At 33.8% G+C, this 22,480-nt stretch overlaps 1 protein-coding gene across 1 annotated transcript; it reads right to left on the minus strand.

Annotated features, from left to right (window-relative positions):
- Nucleotides 1-305: 305 nt before the first annotated feature.
- TCP14 (TEOSINTE BRANCHED, cycloidea and PCF (TCP) 14) lies at nt 306-2,515 on the minus strand. Its single transcript, XM_085732401.1, has one exon. It carries the CDS (start codon nt 2,056-2,058, stop codon nt 742-744), a length of 1,317 nt encoding a protein of 438 aa, XP_085588527.1. The 5' UTR covers nt 2,059-2,515; the 3' UTR covers nt 306-741.
- Nucleotides 2,516-22,480: the final 19,965 nt, after the last annotated feature.

Consider the following 22,480-nt stretch of genomic DNA (forward strand, 5'->3'; position numbering starts at 1 on the left):
TAATAGTGCTAGTTCTAGTACATTTTTTTTACTTATATATAGTCTTAGGGTAACACTGTTTCATCCCTTTTACCGCACGAGCTTTGTTGTGGCCCAGAAAGAGAGATGGAAAAAAAGGAAAAGCATAAATGTTGAAAACAAAAATGCTTGTTAGGTAGGAAACTCAACTCAGCTAGTCGTGTAATGGAATCAAATCAAATAGTAGTAAGTCGTTTTCTTTCTTGGATCTCTTCAACATAAAATTACAAAGCAATTAACTAAAAAGCTAGCTACGTGGTAAAAAAAATTCAAAAAGAAAAAGTGAATTGCACAAACAATGATGATAAGATATCCTGTAGTAGTAGTGAAATAATTCAAGGAACACATTTTTTTTTTTTTTTGCCAGAGGAAAAGAACAAAAAAAGTAAAGCAGGCAGCCAAATACCCCAATTGTTAATTAAATAGTGACTCTCATCTTCCAAACCCTAAAATACTATCTTGTCTTCTCTTCACTTCTCCTGAATCATTCATTCATTCTCTCTTCCAAAATCTTAATCACACCAAAAAATTAATTTTGGGAATAATAATAATTAATAAACAATAAAACTCAATTTAGAATAAGATCAAACAAACCTCACGTGTGTTAAAATTAAACACATCATCAAATCAAACTACTAGACAAGTAATGTAAGAAGAAGAAGAAGAAGCAGAAAGCAGAAGATGATGATAGTGATACTCATGATGATCTTGTAAGAGCTGTGATTAATTATCATGTCGATCATCGTGTTCATGGCTACCACTGCGATGATGATGTGATTGTGATCCACTTGGTTGATGGTGTTGTTGCTGTTGTTGATGATGATCGGAAACCGGACGATAAGGACTAAGACCAGCAAGCATACTCAAATGTCCTTCATTCATATTCATATTCATATTGATATTCCCACCTCCTCCACCAGAAGAATTACCTAATTGTTGACCTGGTAACAAAGCCATAGGTTGTGGAAAATTCATAAAATGTAAACCACTAGTTGAAACTGCTCCTCTATACAAAGCAGCAGCACTATTATTCACCGACGGGAAAGTCCATATAGGATCACCACCACTCATTATTTGGTTATTAGAATTTGCCACCATCCATATATTTGCTGGAATCTGAGTATGACTTGCTGGAATTGAACCTGCACTTGATTGCATCAGATAACTTCCCATTTGATGTTGTAATGATGATAAATCTTGCTCACTACCACCACTGCTAGTTCTTCTTTTTCTTCCTCCCATGGATTCTTCTCCACTTGTTTCAGATAAATCCAACGTGGTTGATGAAGAAGGAGCGTTTGCGTTTGCGTTTGAGTTTGTGTTTCCATCTCTAACCTCTTGTTTAGCCTGCAACATATTTGTTAGGTTATTTGATTGGAAATTCAAAAGCATTGAAGTGTTGTTGTTGCTGTTGTTATCAGAAGGAGATAAACCAATTCCAGGAAAAAGAGTTCTTCGTTGTTGAAGTGAGAAATTCGGGTTGAAGTAAGAAGATCTTAGCTGAGATGGAACAGACATGGATGAACCTGAGCTACGAAGTGAGATATTGAGAGATGTGAAGTTAGCAGGTATAGTTCCAGTTCCGGTGGCAGCTATAACAGCTGGTTCAGCTTGTTGAAGAAGCCATTCAATGGTTTCACCATCAGATTTATGGCCAAGTTCGCGTGTAAGCTGAAAAACTCTAGCAGCACAAAGTGCCGGCATTCGGATGCGGCGGCCGCGGCCTTCTACTTTGGTATGACGGTCTTTGGTGGAGGTTCTTTTGGGAGGAGGTTTTTTGTTGGCAGGGTCAGAGGTTGTTGGTGTTGCTGCTGGTACTAGTTGATTGGATCGGTTTGAATTTGATGTACTTGGTTCTGTTGGTGAGATTGCTAGGGATGGATATGGTGAAGAAGTTGAACATGATGCTGCTTCTTGGTTATCTTCTTTCTTCTCAAGAAGTTGGAATGGGAAATTTTGTCGTTGTTGTTGTTGGTGTTGGTGGTGGTGTTGATGGTGCTGGTGGTGGTGATGGTGGTGGAGATCATCTCCTCCATCCATGATCGCATGGATAGTAAAAAAATAAAAATAAAAGTGAGTTTGATATATGAATATGAGAGAGACTTGTGTTGTGTGTGATAAGTAAGGTTATAGTAGTTTAATAATATGTATGGTGGGTCTTTGTTCTCATTTTGAGGGGGAGATATGGGTGTGTTGTTATATTTGTTTCTTTGTTTAGGTAAATGAAGGAATTTGCTTTGGAATTGATGTGGTTAAGTTAAGGGTATAGAGAGAGAGAGATAGTGAGACATGAGATAAGGAGAGGAGGTGGAAGGAGAAGAGCTTTAAGCAACAAAGATAATGAGTGGGAATTATATGGGTGAGCTTTAAAAAGCATGATTTTTTCCAGAAAAGAAATTGCTTTCTTGAGTTGTGGTGTTCATGAGCTTTTTAATTATAACTCATCAGTTGATTTATTTATTTTTATATTTTTAATGAAAGATATTTTTAGATTTTAATCATTCTGCTTGTATGGAAAGATGAAGATTTAAGCTGGAAGTAGAAAAAAAATCTAATATTTTATTTTAATTTAAAATTGATATTTTTTTTATTTTGTGTGATGGAAGAGAGTAGAGTAGGACTCTATCCGTCCTACAATAAATTATCCATTTGAAAATGTGTAATTTTGACTTAGTTTAGTTTGACCATATTTTTCTACTAATATACAAAGATAAATAATATTTATCTTTGTCTCGATAAATATTTTCAAAATATCAAATTTTCATAATTTTTTCTAATATATTATTCAAGATATTTAAGTTTAGGGAAATGTTAACGAGTGCCCCCGGGGCACTCTTTAAGGACCATAATTAGTAAGTATATTATGAAAATGCATGTAATTAATGTCTTGGAAATCAAAATGTTTGACTTTTTTAAAGAATAAATTGCTTATTTTGGATAGCTTAAAGAGTGCCCCGGGGGCACTCGTTAACAAGACCCTTAAATTTAAAATTATACATTGATATGCGTAATAAAATCAACTGTGTCAAGTAATATGGGACGGTGGGGAGTATTGTGTTGTTCCCTTTTGATTGTGGTTGGACAGCGTCTTTGGTTCAGACTCCACGTGAGGTGCTCTTTTTATCATTCAATCCATAAAGACAATGGTGGCCAAAGTGGGACCCGATCCCAAGTCAAAAAAATAAAATTGAAAGACCTGGAAAGGAAAGATTATCAAATGGGTCCCATCTCATTCATGTAATCATTTCATTTTGCCTTTGCCCTTTGCCTTTTCTTCTTCACCTTTGCTCTTCAACTTTGGGATTCCTATTTCCTCCTCAATCCCCACCCTCCTTTACTATTTCCCTTTGCTTTTCCCTTCTTCGACCTAATTAGAGCGTTTGCATTTTGTTTTGCTTAGTTTATTTCACATCAGCTATAGATTCTTCTAATGTAATTACAAACATCTTGGTCCCTAACCAACGATATTTATAGTACTTATTTTGGTGCATCCCTTGAAGTATCCAAAATTAGATTCGTGTTTATCACTTTAATTTACCCTCTAAGGATGTTTCGTGGTCAATTATCAAATGCCTATTACAAGGCATGCAAAGTTTTAATTAAGTTGCATATTTGCATACATATCCATTACACGACCAAACCTCTCAATCAATTTCTCCTTTTTTTTACAATTTAACAATCAAATCATGCAAATAGCATTTTCCACTTTTGAATTAATCAATATTGCAATAATTTTAAATAAATTAAATACCACTAAGGGTTTAAAATTTCAATTGTGGAAAATGACAAGATAATATACATATAAGGTATTTTAGAGGTACTCAAACATAGATGCTATTGGGAGTTATCTTCTTCAGACTTAGGACCACAAAGTAGCACATGGAAATGGATCTAAATCCTTGTAAAGTTTCAGAGAGAACAAGCAGTCACTATGTGTTGTTTATAAGGGAAGTCTATTTCAACATTTTTATTGGTTAGAATTCGATTGAATCCTGATGAGTTTTTTCCTTTACTTGAAGTTGAGGCTGACACTGTTCCTTTTCAGCTCATGTGAGCAAATTAAATTAACTACACAGAAACCAATTTCATTTTCTTTGCATTAAAGAAGAGGCTATCTATATAGTTTCTTATTATAGAACTATTTTTTTTTGAGACCCTATTCTCATAGAACTAAACTAGGTCATAATAATAACAATTAAATTGACAGTTCGAGTGATATTATTTGTGACTTATATATGTAATGGAAACAAATAAGGCTAGCAAAAATGCTAGTTTTCCTTCTATTGAACAAGACATTGAATTATCAATTTGTTGCGGATTCGTTGTGAAAACCACACCAATAATAAACTTGATGTGTGGAGCAAATTAATACCAAGCAATCAATTGAAGCGGATGACAAAAATAAAACAAACAAAATAAAACAGCAAGAGAGGAGAGAGAGAGAGAGAGAGCACGAGAATCTGTTTACCCAGTTCGGTCTAATGATGACCTACTCTGGGGGAGAGAGCAGCTCTCCGTTCCACTATAATGATATGAGTTTCTTTACAAAGAGATGTCAGAGGGTTACAAGAATCAGTCTTCAAACCTAATTCTACCCAAAATCCCAGCCTCTTCCCGTGACCAAGAGACTCAATCCTAATAGTGCTTTGTTCAAGGTGAATCGAAAACAAACCCAACCCTAGTGTTGTTGCCAAGAGAATTCTCTATAAACCCTAGTTTTTATGTTGGCTTCTAAACCCTGTTTTCTACACCCTTTTTCATCTGATACAAGGTTTATATTTATAGTAAAAGTAACCCTTAAAATATGGAACAAATCTGCACTGAAAATACGTTTTCTTTATTTCCTTCAGCGTACCATCGTGCCACGTTACGATTCCATCGTGGCACGATTTTTCCAGTGCTTGCCTCAGGATCTGAAACCACCAATCGTGGCACGTTGCTCTCCATCGTGGCACGTTGCTTCTGAAATTCTGAACCTGATTTTAAGTTAACTCTTACAATTCTCCACCTTGACTTCAAATCAGTGATGATGCCAATTTAACCATCAATCACCTTGCTGCTCTCTCCAACCTTCATCTATTCTTCAATGAAGTTAATCAAGTCCAAGCAATGCTTGAATCTTGATCTTGGTAATGATTTGGTGAACATGTCTGCTGGATTTTCTTCCGATGCCACTTTCTCCACCATGATCTCCTTTGTATCAATCATGTCTCTAACAAAGTGCAAACGAATGTCAATGTGTTTTGTTCTTTCATGATAGACCTGATGATTTGCCAAATGAATGGCACTTTGGCTATCACAATGTATCTTCACACACCCTTGACGAATCCCCATTTCTCCAATCATACCTTTCAACCATATGGCTTCCTTGACCCCTTCAACAAGGGCTATGTACTCTGCTTGAGTTGTTGAAAGAGCTACAACTGATTGTTGATTTGCCTTCCAAGTTACTGCTGTACCGAACAAAGTAAACACAAAACCTGATAGAGATTTTCTAGTGTCTACATTACCTGCATAGTCCGCATCCACATATCCTTCCAAAGCATCCCTTCCTGGTTGTGACCTTGTATACTTCAGACCACCTGTCAAAGTCCCATTCAAATATCTTAGAACCCACTTCAAAGCTTGCCAGTGCACTTGACCCGGATTTGCCATAAACCGACTTATCACACTTATTGCATAGGATAAGTCTGGTCTACTACAAACCATACCATACATGATGCTTCCAACCCCACTTGCATAGGGAGTACCCTCCATCTTGCTTTTCTCTTCATCGGATTGAGGACACTGCTTTATTGACAACTTTGTGTGATGACCAAGAGGAGTGCCAACGACTTTAGAATCTTTCATTCTGAATCGCTCCACCACTTTCCTCAAGTAACCTTGCTGAGATAAGAATAGCTCACCTTTGTTTCGGTCCCTTATGATATCCATACCAAGTATCCTCTTTGCATTACCAAGATCCTTCATCTCAAATTCATCATTCAATCTTTTCTTGAGCTTCTGAATCTCTTGCATGTCAGAACTTGCCATAAGAATATCATCTACATAAAGGAGAAGGTAGAGAATGACTTTCTCATTCCTTCTCATCATGTACACACAACTATCATAGTTGCTTCTCACAAAACCAGCCTTTATAAGAAACTCATCAAACCGACGATACCACTGCCTTGGACTTTGCTTCAACCCATACAAAGATTTCTTCAACAAACACACTTTTGTATTATCTTCCACGAAACCTTCTGGTTGTTGCATATAGATAGTTTCTTCCAACTCTCCATGTAGAAATGCGGTCTTCACATCCATTTGTTCTAACTCAAGATCATACATGCTAACAATCGCCATAAGTACCCTTATAGAACAATGTTTTACCACCGGTGAAAAAATTTCATTGTAATCAATCCCTTCCACCTGAGTAAAACCCTTTGCTACAAGTCTTGCCTTATACCTTGGTGCTTCGACCCCTGGTATACCTTCTTTCTTCTTGAACACCCACTTGCTTCCCACTACCCTTTGATTCTTAGGTAATGAAACAAGTTTCCAAGTCTGGTTCTTTTCCAATGAAAGTATTTCCTCATTCATTGCCTTCAGCCAGTCCTTGCTTTCATTGCTTTCTAATGCTTCCCTGAAGTTCTTTGGTTCCGAGTCTTGCAATTCTTCAGCTGCATTCAAAGCATAACATATGAGGTCAGCATAACCGTATCTATTAGGTGGATTAATTTTTCTCCTTTGCCTATCTCTTGCTAGCTGATAGTCAGGATCAATTGTTTCTTGTCCTTCACTCTCATCAGGTACTGGAGTCTGATCCTCCCCTTCCCTTTCATCAGTGGTAGGCTCCACCTCAAACTGAATTTTCTCTATCCCCGTTTCTGAGCTTGTATCCAGGTCTTTGCACTTCATCCCCATGCGGGTCTCATCAAAAGTAACATCCCTGCTTATAATAAATTTTGATCCTCCAGGTTCCATCTTCCACAGTTTGTAACCTTTCACACCTTCAGGATAACCCATGAAAATACACTTCACAGCTCTAGCATCAAGTTTGTCCTGTCTGACATGAGCAAATGCTAAAGCTCCAAAAACTTTCAAATTAGAGTAGTCTGCCGGTCTCCCACTCCAAACCTCCATAGGTGTCTTGAGATCTATCCCTGTTGATGGACATCTGTTAATCAAATATGCTGCAGTACTAACAGCTTCTCCCCAGAAACTCTTGGACAATCCAGCTCCCAACAACATACACCTCACACGCTCCAACAAGGTCCTGTTCATTCTTTCAGCAAGACCATTCTGTTGAGGTGTGTATGCCACGGTTCTATGCCTCTTTATACCTCGTTTCCTGCAAAACTCATTAAACTGCTCTGAAACAAACTCCAGGCCATTGTCAGTTCTCAACACTTTCAGTTTAGTTCCAATCTGATTTTCTACAAGTGTATGCCATTCTTTAAATTTTTCAAAAGCGTCACTTTTATTCTTCAGAATGTAAACCCATACCCTTCTAGAATAATCATCGATAATAGACATGAAATATGAACCTCCCCCATGAGTTTTAACTGATGCTGGACCCCAAAGATCCGAATGAACATACTCAAAAGGCCTACTAGATTTATGCACACCCACCCCAAACTTCACCTTGTGTTGTTTGCCTAATGTGCAATTATCACAGAAATCTAGTTTGTTCAATTTTTCATTCCCTAGCAAACCTTGTTTAGCTAGCTCAACTAAACCCCTCTCACTGACATGACCTAACCTCAAATGCCACAGTTTAGTTATGTCCAGAGTGTCTACACTAGCAACCGATGCATGACCTATAACAGTGGAACCATCTAAAATATATAAACCATGTATTTTAGACCCTTTAGCTATAACTAATGCACCATGAGAAATTCTCATCATACCACGTTCAATTCTAGTACAATATCCTAGACCATCAAACATGCTTATAGATATTAAATTTCTCTTAAGTTCAGGAATATACCTCACATCCTTCAAAAGGAAATCACGGTCATCAAACATTTTGAGACGGATAGTACCCATACCTTGAATTTTGCAAGCCTTATTGTTACCAAGGCGAACAACTCCACCTTCTTTCAGCTCCAAAGTTTCAAAGTACTCCTTTCTCGGACAGATGTGATAAGAGCACCCAGAGTCCAAGACCCAGCCCTTTTCAGGTTCCCAACTTGTCACAGTTAGTGCTCCAGCACTCTCATAACCTTCCTCTTCACTTGCAATCTGAACGGATGGATTACCACTTCCATTGCCCTTTCTTTCCGGACAATCCTTCTTGAAGTGACCATAGTTGTGACAAATAAAACATTTGTACTTTGTTTTATTATCACCACCCTTTGACCTAGACTTTGATCTGGAATTCTTGCCTTTCCCCTTTCCTCTGTTTTCACTTCTCCCCCTTGAGACATTCAAGCCTTCTCCACTATCATCAACCTTCAACTCTTTGAACTTGGTTAACTCTTTGGTTCTCAAAGCTGCTTGAACTTCCTCCAAAGTGATAGTGCCTTCTTTGCCATAAAGCATTGTATCCTTGAAATTCTCAAAGGACTTAGGTAAAGCACAAAGTAGGTGTAAGGCTTTATCCTCATCATCCAGGTTTACATCTATGTTCGCCAAATCATCAATAATCTTATTGAATTCCGTCAGTTGCTCCATTATAGGTTTTGACTCCACCGTTCGGTAAAAGTAGAGTTGTTGTTTCAGACATTGTCTATGTGCCAAGGACTTGGTCATGTACAATGAATCAAGTTTATTCCACATAGACACAGCAGTAGTCTCCCTTGATACCTCTCTCAACACCTTATCCCCAAGACACAGAATGATAGCACTGACCGCTTTATCATTCATCTCCGCCTTCTCAACAGGTGTCAGATGCGCAGGCATCTGTGCTTCTCCCTTCAATGCTTCAACACACTTTTGTTGAATTAGAATTGCCCTCATCTTTACCTTCCACAACCCAAAGTCGTTACTACCGGTAAACTTTTCAATATCCCACTTCGAACCCATGATACCTGGTTATTGATTTGACCTTTGCCCCACGGTGGGCGCCAATTGTTGCGGATTCGTTGTGAAAACCACACCAATAATAAACTTGATGTGTGGAGCAAATTAATACCAAGCAATCAATTGAAGCGGATGACAAAAATAAAACAAACAAAATAAAACAGCAAGAGAGGAGAGAGAGAGAGAGAGAGCACGAGAATCTGTTTACCCAGTTCGGTCTAATGATGACCTACTCTGGGGGAGAGAGCAGCTCTCCGTTCCACTATAATGATATGAGTTTCTTTACAAAGAGATGTCAGAGGGTTACAAGAATCAGTCTTCAAACCTAATTCTACCCAAAATCCCAGCCTCTTCCCGTGACCAAGAGACTCAATCCTAATAGTGCTTTGTTCAAGGTGAATCGAAAACAAACCCAACCCTAGTGTTGTTGCCAAGAGAATTCTCTATAAACCCTAGTTTTTATGTTGGCTTCTAAACCCTGTTTTCTACACTCTTTTTCATCTGATACAAGGTTTATATTTATAGTAAAAGTAACCCTTAAAATATGGAACAAATCTGCACTGAAAATACGTTTTCTTTATTTCCTTCAGCGTACCATCGTGCCACGTTACGATTCCATCGTGGCACGATTTTTCCAGTGCTTGCCTCAGGATCTGAAACCACCAATCGTGGCACGTTGCTCTCCATCGTGGCACGTTGCTTCTGAAATTCTGAACCTGATTTTAAGTTAACTCTTACACAATTGTAGGAGAAAAATTTATCAGTTGTACTTTTAGTTAGTCTTAAATACAGTGAAGTTGCTTCTGTTTTTATCACATGCAACTATGCAAGGGCAATGCAGGCATAACGACAAACGTACAACACCTTCCCTAGCAGAAAATAGGTCAATTTTCCTTTCTGAATTAATTGTATATAATAATTTCATATAGTATCATCAAATATAAATTATTGTGACCGTATAGCTGTAAAAGTGAACAAAGGATAACAAATTCAACGCAAAACCCTATTTACCGATGTATACATTTTGCTTTTCACTTTAATTTGTCATTATATAATCCAATTTCTTTGACATAATGCAACTAGGGATTAAAATATATTGGAAGAATTGAAGATCCCTATTAATATTTTATTAAGAGCTAATCACAGCAATTTGTAATCAACTAGGTTACATTTAAAGATAATAAACATTCTTATTATTGGCAGCTTTAAAACAATATTGAAAATCGACATCCTACCTACTCTATAATTTTTATTTATTTTTTTATAAAATAAAAATTCAATAAATGCACAACTTAATTTCTAAAAAAAATGGGAAAATAATTTTAGGACACAATACAAAGTGCCCACGTGAGAGTCCTCAGGCTTTTACACCGCATATGTAAAAGCTCTTGTCGCCAAATTACATGCCAATAAAGGGAAAGACTAACATACCGACAGGTTGACAAATTTTCAAATGCTCTATTCAATCCTTGATAACGACTCTAACCTCAAGAGTAAAATTTGATCATAGTCAAAATCAAACTTATATTATATAATAACCTGATTTAATTTCGATGAAATAAAAATTTAAGCTCACCACTGGGAAGAACATATGATAAAAATATTTCCTTAAACTTATAACATTTCCTTATTTTTTATTGTGTGGGGGTGAACCTACTGTAAACTAAATAGTATCTTTTACAAAATTATTTACTGTATAAAGTAAAATGTCTTATGTACGCCCAAATTTGTCTTCGTGATCTTAACTCAGTTGATATGGACAATACATAAAATATGCAAGGACTGGGGTTCGAACTTCGGCCACCACCGAAAAAATTCACTCTGCATCTTAAGAGAGAAATGAATAAAAAAATGATTTAATAGATGTAATATGTTAATATGATAAAAGGAGAGAGATAAAAGAGAAAATGAAATCTTATATGAGTATTGAGAAAATTGAGATGTTCAAATATAATGATTCAAGTAAAAATATGTAAACTGTCGATGTACACAAGAAATTAAGAGTAATGATATGTGGACACCTTACATAAAGGCACTTATTTGACACCCCGCCTTTGGTGGTGGTCAGTTGACAACCCCACAATGATTGGAGGTAACGCTGGTGGCCTCTCGGTGGTCAGCCGCTTCCCACTGCTATTGGTATTAATAAATTTATAATTGGATAGTTTTTAACCTCAGTCATTATCTTTGTCATCTCAACTTTTAAGGTATCCTTAAATCAAGTGGTTTTCACAACATTATATTATATTTATCCAACTCTTAACCAATTCACACTTTTTTTTTATTTATTTAAACTCAATTTTATGTCAAATTAAAATATTCATTTCAATGTACACCAAAAAAAAAAAATATTCATTTCAATCACAAAAGAATAAAATTTAATTTCATCAAAATAATGGCTTTTGTGCACTTCACCCTACATCCAAAATAGTAACTTCCCTTTCAAAAATAAAAAAACTGTCACACTTATTTTTTGGAATAATACTGGTTTTCTTTCTTTCTTAACACTTTTTTACACTTCACACTTTTTCTCTTAGGCAAAAAACACTTCACACTCTTCAGTCTTCCCACACCAAGAAATCTCTCTCTATACTCAGAAACTTACTGACTTGTGTCTGCATCACTCAAGACCTTGCCTCCCTCTGTATATATCTCAACACCATTTTTATTATCATATTGTTTATTACGGATTTTTTTTGGTCCAAAGAAATTCAATAAAATTCTAAACACTAATTGTTTTAATTAGTGCGACTGCAGAAGTCCGAATAAGTTAATAAGTAGACTCATAGGTTTGATGGTTGTTTTTGAAAAATATTTCTGAATTAGATTTGGATTTTATGGTTGAAATAGGTTGAAAACGGTTTGAAGTCTAATTGCTAAAGAAAAAAAAAAGACTTGGAATGAAAATGACGATCAAATTAAAACAACTTGAAAGATAAAAGGCTAAGCAAGTAAATGAATTGAAATATAATGCTTCCGAAGGTAAAATTACTTAAAATATAAAGTACTTGGAATTGAAATTACATTTTTTTTTTTAAAAGATCATGAAATGTATACTTAAAGTTCTAAAACTTGGAGTTTGTTTTTGGTTGGGAGTATGCTTCAAAAATTAAGTATTCGACCATTTGTTTTTGGTGAGAACTCTTGAATAGACAAAGGAAACTGAGTAACTACCACTTTCTTCACTACTCTCATTAACATAAGTGCGATGAAGCTCGTCATGCTCTTCAAATGTGTTTCGCAAGTCAGTTTTTTTTTTTTTTTTTTTTTTTTTATCATCCTCTTGTATTTTCCCTCAAAAGTTTGACTTTATGTTGACTCTTAGTCCACTTCAACAAACTAAAATTTCTCTAATAACATATGTCCTCCATGTTTTGGTCGTTTGACATACGATAAAAATTCTAACAGAGCCAAAACACATTGTAATTTGTTAAACCCATGTTATCTATATACAACAAGGGCCTAATAAAATTAAGCGGTGAAGTCCACCATTGATTGATCACCTCATCGGAGAACTCAAATAATTCAAAATGTACCTTATCTGTTCAAAATTTATAAAACTTACCCATAATTATTATAATATAAAAAATATTTTGTTTGAGCTAAAATGGTAAAATTCATTAACCATTTTAGCTGAATTATTTAATTATAAAAGAATTTATTTTATATACACTAACAACCTAAAATTATTTTCTGTAAAATAAAAAGCATTGCTATTGAAGTATTACTAATATATACAATTATGTATGTCTTAAATCCTTTATATATACAAATGTGCTCAAACAAGTATTGCTCTTGAAGTATCCCTAAAAAAAAAAGCATTGCTTTGAAGTGAAACAATATTTTTTTTGAAGTGGAACAATATGTAATGTTGGTATTATGACGTAAAAATAAACGACGGACACAAATATACTTGCTCTGTCCTGTCCACGAGGGCATGGCAGAGCTGCATTGCTGTGCAGAGAAGTGGACCAGATACATATTAACTGCTTGCTGCTACCTTTTTTCTAATACCACATACATGCCTTGCTACTTATATGTATGTCATGTTCAAATTGACACCTTACCCTTCTCAATATCTATATATAGAGTCTTTTTATTTATTTGGTAAACTAAGCATATATACATGTGGATATATCTAGTGCCACATGAACTGTATTTTAATTTCCTGATTAATTGGACAAGGTATCTAGCAACCCAACATTATATCAATCTCAGAGCTAGCTAGCTGCTCAGTCAATGCATGTTTGGTCCCACTTTAGTTCAATTTGGCAAAGTGCAACCGCTATCTATTTGAAAAGTATTTAACCTAAATTGAATCCAATCAAATATCTTTATAGTAACTTTTTTATATAATAAGAGAAGAGAAGAGATATGAGCTAAATTCATGGTGGTGAGGATATTGGATAGTGACGGTAGCTAGCTAGAGAAATCAATTGGTATTTATGTGTTTGGTGGTTGCTGTCATTCTCACTTCAAAGTGGACGCGGATTCCACTATGTCATCACAATTCCCCTCTATAATATATCTTTTACTCTTCTCTTCTATACTTTAATTAACAACCCCCAATATGCACTCATCTTCGCCTGAATTAACGAGACCTAATAAAATAATTGCTACAACAACATGTGATTCACCTTTTTAGGTTTTTTCCTTCTTCTAATAATCATATTATAGACATGAAGTGTTCACTTTCTTTTTTATTTGACAAAAGATACGAAGTATATTTACTATTAGGTTGATTTATAAGTGTTAAGCTAACACATATGTTTTTTCAATCAAATTTTCTTTATACATAAGAGTCAAAGTTCATATATTTAACATCTAATTTAACTTATTCCAATCCCCTGTTCGTTCGAACTAACCACATGTTGATTATATCTTATAATTCACCCTTACTCCTAAATGTAAATAGATTTTTCTATAAGTGATTACGCATGAAGAAGTAGTTGACGTTTAATTGGAGTCAAAGATTCAATTGTGGTGCAACTAAGACTAATATGGTAGACTGGTAGTATCTTTATGACTGATTTCATGAATAAGATTCCCTCATTTGAACAAGGACCAATTAGTGGACTAGTCGAAAAGTCAAAATGAACTATCATAGTTATTTCATGAGTGGAAATCAACAACCACAAAGATTTATTTTAGTAAATGAGGTTGGTTAGATTTAATTAGTGTGTAGGTTTTAACTGTCACCGTAAGTTTTTTTTAGAGGTACTGTTGGTGTAAGTTGTTTTCCACGAATATTCAGTCGTATATCTTTAATTTCATTATTATGTCACACATACATTAGTGCCTAACAACTGCAATGATATATTGATAGGTTTGTTGTGAATTCAAACTCAAAACGAAAGTAGTAACCAATGTTAAAGTAATCTCAAGCAACAACAATAATAACAAACCTAGATCTAATCTAAAAATCAAATATAAAACATAAGACCACAAGCAAAAAAAGAAAGATAGAAGAGAAACAAATACACCAAGAAATGTTTATCCAGTTCGGTCCAACAGTGACCTACTCTAGAGGAGAGATTGATCTCTCAAATCCACTACCAATGAGTTCTTTACAAAGAGATACAAATGATTACAAGAAATTGGCTTCAACAAGCTCTCCAAGAACAAAACTTAATTTTTACCCTTTTCGTAATCTCTTTCTAAGAACAAGAGACACAATGATTTCACTCTCCCAAAGTGTTTACATTTCCCAATTCTAAAGAACCCTCACCAAAGACCCACAACCTTAAAGTTATCTCCTTTGATTTCTCAAGTTTCTCTCTCTTGAAGCTCTACCTTAAAATTGAACCATGAAACCTTGAATAATGCTCAAACTAGTGCAAAATCGTGCAACGATTTTTAACATCGCGCCACGATTTTATGTCAGTAGCTTCATATGCATTCTGCCTCAAAATCGTGTCACGATTCTTACCTTTCGCTTAATCATCAATTTTGAAGTCAATCCAACAATATCGATTAATGAATATGAAAATATATAAGTTGTCATATTCTTAATTAGTGTAACAACACATTATTGTATGTATATGTAAAATAATTGTACAGGGACAGAGTATACTAATTAAATTCTTTTACAAATGTTCAATATAATATGTAAGATGTAATTAAATGGATGTGTAAATTTTTTTATATGATTGTATATATTAATTAAATTCATGCTAATTTGGCGTTTATAAAATAAAAATTGTGCGCCAATTAATAATTAATATAATTAGAGACATTACACCTGCATGTAACCAGGTTCCAATTATTAATGTTGATGCTAACTACTGATATGCAGACACAGCACAGGGATATCATATCTTATTCATATAATATAAAACTATATTAAGTTGGCAATGACGTTAGCCAAACAATTTGGTGAACATTGTAAGGGTCTGCTGGGATTGGACAAGTGCTTCATTAGTTTAGACAGTCGGAATCTTGGTGTTCATGGCTGATCACTGCGCAGAGCAGCCCTTACTATCATATTCATAGTACTAATCAATAATATCAGGTCGTTCTTATATTGTATGCTCTAAAGCCTTTTCTTTCTAATGTTTTCTATTTTTTCCACTTTTTCTTTAATTTTTTTTCAAAATCCTCCCCTTCTCTCTCTTCTAAACTCCCAAACAAAATTTAAAGATAAAATATGATACCATCATAATTTAGTTTCTATCAATTTTTTATTTGACTTTTAGTCCTCCACATCTTTGCTCTTCGAATTATTTTTTACTGCTAAATTTCAAATAGAATAATGTTTTATGAGCACCATTTTTTCCATACCCCTGTTATACATCTAATGCGACACCAGGGACATTTTTGTATTTGTTTTTGAAATTGCATATGTTTTGATCTCTATTGACCAGATATCGGTACTTGATTCAGTAACCAATTTGATGTAGGCAAACAGACAACACATATCAAAGATGAAGTGGCGTGCAAGAAAGACTCTTTTGGAATAGTACAGATTTGGCATCCGGTGTCGGATTGACTCGAATTATACCTTTTTGGAAAGCCCCAAACCTCACGAGTCGTCAGAAGGCCCAAAACCGCATTTTAATATTTCAACATATTTATTATTTTTCTGTTTTATTTCAGTTTGTTATTTTTCTGGCCCATTCGAGATTTTCACTAGTATTTAAACAGAACTTTTGTAGCCTAAAAGACACTTTTTCATTCAATAAAATTATCGAGAACTTTCCTCAATTCTGGTGGATTCCGAAAACCCTTATTTGATAGGTTTGTCGCTTGCAACTTGTCTGTTTATCTTTTAGGTTTAATGCTTGCTAATCCTTGCTGCCGTTCTGCGTCACAATACATCCGGACGATGATGGGGAACTCTGATGCTTTCTTCTCTTCTCATTAAAAACACTTCTATCAAGGTTCATTGACAATACACCATCTAGAGCAAAATTAGACAATAATAATCTTACAGTTTCCCACGAGTTATGCAAGGATTAAGAAAAGGCAATAACCTTAAAATTTCATCATCAAACTTAATCCTCATAGCAAAGATCTAATTCATAATTTCTTAGAAAGTATTCAAACGGAAGGCCAATGAAATTCCTTCTTGAAGTTTTAAGTTAATGTTATTTTTTATCAAATACATCTTGTTATATTTTCTATCTTCTTTGTATACAGTTGCTTAAGCATATCCCACAAAACCCACTAACGAATGTATACACACACATGTTTGTATAGTAAGGTCCACTCGTCGTCAGTCTTATTATCCAAGTACACTAGATGGAACACATGGTGAATTTTTTTTCCCATAAACCATATCCTTCATCTTTTCTTTTCAAAGGGTATAGCCTGAGTTACTCAAAGTCACCACCATGTGAGATGTGTCGACTTCCATCATTCACCGCAAATTATTGACCATAAGGCTTTGTTTGCGAGTTGGGTTTTGGAGGGGAAGGGAGGGGAAGGAAAGGCTTGTGGAGAGGTAAACCCTTGTTTGCGAGTTTTAAAAAACAAGGGAAATGTTTTGGGGGGTTTAGAAGAGCTTCATCAATTTTAAAGTTCCCCCAAATTGGGGGGTTTTGGGGGGTTAAGCATACAAATTGACAATTTTGCCCTCATAATAATTCAAATTGACAATTTTAGATATAACCTAATTATTACGATCTCTTTTCAAAACAACTTTTTCTAAACAGCTTATTTATCAAAAACAGCTTATTACAACCACTTTTCAAAAAACAACTTATTTATGCAAATTAGCTTTTAACGACCTCTTTTTCAAAATCATCTTATTCAAAATAGCTTATTCATCAAAAACAGCTTATTACGATCTCTTTTTCAAAAAACAACTTATTGAAAACAGCTTATTCATCCAAAACAACTTATTACAATCTCTTTTTCAAAAACAACTTATTCAAAACATCTTATTTATCCAAAACAGCTTATTACAACCTCTTTTTAAAAAACAGCTTATTCAAAACAGCTTATTTATGCAAAATAGCTTATTACCACATCTTTTTCAAAAACAACTTATTTATCCAAAACAGCTTATTACGACCTCTTTTTCAAAAAACAACTTCTTCAAAACAGCTTATTTATGCAAAACAGCTTATTACCACGTCTTTTTCAAACACAGCTTATTCGAAACAACTTATTTATCCAAAACAGCTTATTACAACCTCTTTTCAGAAAACAGCTTATTCAAAACAACTTATTTATGCAAATCAGCTTTTAATAACCTCTTTTTCAAAATCAGCTTATTCAAAACAACTTATTCATCAAAAACAGCTAATTACGATCTCTTTTTCAAAAAACAACTTATTGAAAACAGCTTATTCATCCAAAACAGCTTATTACAATCTCTTTTTCAAAAACAACTTATTCAAAACAGCTTATTTATCCAAAACAGCTTATTACAACCTCTTTTCAAAAAACAACTTATTCAAAACAGCTTATTTATGCAAAAGAGCTTATTACCACGTCTTTTTCAAAAACAACTTATTAAAAACAACTTATTTATCCAAAACAACTTATTACGACCTCTTTTCAAAAAACAACTTATTCAAAACAGCTTATTTATGCAAAAGAGCTTATTACCACGTCTTTTTCAAAAACAGCTTATTCAAAACAGCTTATTTATCCAAAACAACTTATTACGACCTCTTTTCAAAAAACAACTTATTCAAAACAGCTTATTTATGCAAAATAGCTTATTACCACTTCTTTTTCAAAAACAACTTATTCAAAACAGCTTATTTATCCAAAACAGCTTATTACAACCTCTTTTCAAAAAACAACTTATTCAAAACAGCTTATTTATGCAAATCAGCTTTTAACTACCTCTTTTTCGAAATCAGCTTATTCAAAACAGCCTATTCATCCAAAACAGCTTATGACGACCTCTTTTTCAAAAACAGCTTATTAAAAACAACTTATTCATCCAAAAGAGCTTATTACAATCTCTTTTTCAAAAACAACTTATTCAAAACAGCTTATTTATGCAAAGCAGCTTATTAGATGAATAAGCTGTTTTCAATAAGTTGTTTTTGAAAAAGAGGTCGTATTAAGCTGTTTTGTATAAATAAGCTATTTTGAATAAGTTGTTTTTGAAAAAGAGATCGTATTAAGCTATTTTGTATAAATAAGTTGTTTTGAATAAGTTTTTTTTTTTTGAAAAAGAGATTGTAATAAGGTGTTTTGGATATATAAGCTGTTTTCAATAAGCTCTTTTTGAAAAAGAGATTGTAATAAGCTCTTTTAGATGAATAAGTTGTTTTCAATAATCTGTTTTTGAAAAAGAGGTCGTCATAAGCTGTTTTGGATGAATTGGCTGTTTTGAATAAGCTGTTTTTTGAAGAGAGGTTGTAATAAGCTGTTTTGGATAAATAAGTTGTTTTGAATAAGCTGTTTTTGATAAAGACGTGGTAATAAGCTGTTTTGAATAAGTTGTTTCTTTAAAAGAGGTTGTAATAAGCTGTTTTGGATAAATAAGCTGTTTTGAATAAGTTGTTTTTGAAAAAGAGATCTTATTAAGCAGTTTTGTATAAATAAGCTGTTTTGTATAAGTTGTTTTTGAAGAAGAGATCGTATTAAGCTGATTTGTATAAATAAGTTGTTTTGAATAAGTTGTTTTTGAAAAAGAGATTGTATTAAGATGATTTGTATAAATAAGCTGTTTTAAATAAGTTGTTTTTTAAAAAAGAGATTGTAATAAGCTGTTTTGGATAAATAAGTTGTTTTGAATAATTTGTTTTTGAAAAACAGGTCGTAATAAGTTGTTTTGCATAAATAAGTTGTTTTGAATAAGTTGTTTTTTTGAAAAGAGATCGTAATAAGTTGTTTTGCATAAATAAGCTGTTTTGAATAAGCTGTTTTTTGAAAAGAGGTCATAATAAGTTGTTTGGATAAATAAGTTGTTTTGAATAGGTTGTTTTTGAAAAAGAGATTGTAATAAGCTGTTTTGGATGAATAAGCTGTTTTCGATAAGTTGTTTATGAAAAAGAGGTCGTAATAAGCTGTTTTTGGATGAATAAGCTGTTTTGAATAAGATGATTTTGAAAAAGAGGTCGTTAAAAGCTGATTTGCATAAATAAGCTGTTTTGAATAAGCTGTTTTTTGAAAAGAGGTTGTAATAAGTTGTTTTGGATAAATAAGTTGTTTTGAATAAGCTGTTTTTGAAAAAGACGTGGTAATAAGCTGTTTTGGATAAATAAGCTGTTTTGAATAAGTTGTTTTTTGAAAAAGAGTGTATTAAGCAGTTTTGTATAAATAAGTTGTTTTGAATAAGTTGTTTTTGAAAAAGAGATCGTATTAAGCTGTTTTGTATAAATAAGCTGTTTTGAATAACTTGTTTTTTAAAAAAGAGATTGTAATAAGTTGTTTTGGATAAATAAGTTGTTTTTGAAAAAGAGGTCGTAATAAGTTGTTTTGCATAAATAAGCTATTTTGAATAAGTTGTTTTTTGAAAAGATGTCGTAACAAGTTGTTTTGTATAAATAAGTTGTTTTGAATAAGTTGTTTTTTGAAAAAGATATCGTAATAAGTTGTTTTGTATAAATAAGTTGTTTTGAATAAGCTGTTTTTTAAAAAAGAGATCGTAATAAGCTTTTTATTTTTATTTTTATAAATAAGTTGTTTTTTAAAAATAGATCGTAATAATTTATTTTTTATGAGATAAGTTGTTTTTAATTAATTTCAAGATAAATTACAAAGTAGAACACAATGTATTGTTTTTAAGAGAAAAAAGGGTAAAATAGTAAAATTATAACATAAGCCCTCCATTTCCTTTCCTTGTTGTTTTTTTAACTCACAAACAAGGGGAAGGTTTTCCCTCCTTTCTCCCTTCCCTCCCTTTCCTTCCCTTCCCCTCCTTAGCCTTTCCTTTCCTTCCCCTCAAAACTCGCAAACAAAGCCTAAGAGAATTAAAACTTTGATACCATGTTATGGGACTAGAACACGCGATGAAACAGTCAAAAGTCAGAACTCATTATACTCTCCCTTGTTGAACTTGAACAAGAAAAACTACAAAACAAAGCCAACACCAATAGTTATATCAATAAATGAGAAGAAAAAAATATAAATAGGACACCTTAAATTTAACGTTGAAAACATCGGGTGAGACTTGGGTGCCTTTAGCTTCGGTGCCTTTGTCTCTATCTCTCTCCTAACCAATAATTCTCTCTCATCAAAATAATTTATTTTAATCATTCAATCATCACTCTATTTCCTCTAAAATACACTAAAGTCATCCAACACAAAGTCACTGAAACCCCACCTGAAAACATCACTCAATACAAGAGAATAAAATTCACAAAACATAAGCTAGCCAAAACTTCCACTATATAAAATATTAGGCATACCAAAGTCTTCTATTAGCACTAGGAAACAAGCATCAAACAATCATCAGTACCCAATGGTGGGTATTACAAATCAATCAAACTAGAAGATAAAACTAAGAGAGGATCAAACTTGAGGCATGTTGGTTACAGTTGGCCTATTTTACCATTAGGCCATATACAAATACAATTGCATGACAACATGTCATCTAATTTATATATAATTAAAACTTCTAGTAAGAAAAGATTTTTACTTTGACAAAAAGAAACTAGTTATTATACTAAAAATGCAATAATTCTGGATTCTTTAGGGAATTTGTAATCTCGTTGGTAAGTTTTTTTTTTTTTTGAGGGAATCTGGTTGGTAAGTTGACTAGAGATTTTATTTGTTTGGGTACCATTAATCACTAGTTCATCTTGTTGATCGAGATAAGGTTACTACACCAAAACATAAGGGTGTTCTTAATATTAGGCGTGCTAGAGAGGCTAACACTTCTATGTTAGATAAAAGGCAAAATGCATCTAGGGGTCCTTTAAGTTTTGCGTTTGTTCTGGATTAGTCCTTTAAGTTTTTTAAGTTCCACATAAGTCCTTTTAGTTTCTGAATGTTTGCAACCCTGTCCTTTCCGTCAGCGTCCGTTAATAACTTGATGATGTGGCCCTTAACTTGATGACGTGGTTATTAGCCTGTATTTTCGACAGGCTACAATAAATTCAGTCAACTAAGTTTGACTCGAGTGTTGAAGATACCTAAATGAGTTCGACGCTAAAGCTGGATCAAGTTCATGGACTTAAAGAGATATTAGCATTCGACGGAGAGGCTTCGACATGCAAGCCGGATATCGACAAGCAAGCTGGATATCAAAGAGGAGTTGGTACGTACGTTTTAGCTTGCCAACGTGTATTGACTTCATCCCTCTCCTTATATCACTCATTTTCCCCTAATTTCAAAACCCTAAACTCCATTGTTGTCCAAATTTAAATCTTAAAACATCAATTGTAGCTAACCATGGTTTCATTTCGATCCAATTCTCGTAACAAATTTGATGGGTCTTCTTTCGTTTCTAGTTGTAGGCATGAAGTTTTGTGCCATATCATCAAGTTAACAGCCACGTCATCGTTATATTAACGGACACTGACGGAAAGGACAAAGTTGCAAACATTCAGAAACTAAAAGGACCTATGTGGAACTTCAAAAACTTAAAGGACTAATCCGGAACAAACACAAAACTTAAAGGACCCCTGAATGCATTTTGCCTAGATAAAATAGTTTCGAGCATGTGACAGGACCTTAATAAGCTTTGGGTTCAAATTATGGACTCTTACATTGGAAACTCTATCAAGAATACTGTCTTATTTCTTCATTATGAGTATAACTTTCGAATAAGAGCCTGAGATTTTAATTTTGCTATACTGATTGGTATCGTTTGGGACCATTGTGTCACACTGTTGATTATCTTGTAATTCATGATACTCTGCTAAAATTCAAGGATGTTTATATACGTGAAAAGGGATTCTCTTGGTTTGAATCTCAAAAGAATTTTTCATCTCCGGTGACAATGCTTGGAGAATCTTCTTTGAGCCAGGAAGTAGTTGTTTTCCTATTTCTTTTGTTTATCTTTTTCTAACCTTATCTATAAAAAAATAATAAACTCACGTCACCT

Source organism: Medicago sativa, chromosome 8 (assembly GCF_051527215.1).
Source record: "Medicago sativa cultivar Bolivia chromosome 8, Bolivia_mono, whole genome shotgun sequence".
NCBI classification, from domain to species: Eukaryota; Viridiplantae; Streptophyta; class Magnoliopsida; order Fabales; family Fabaceae; genus Medicago; species Medicago sativa.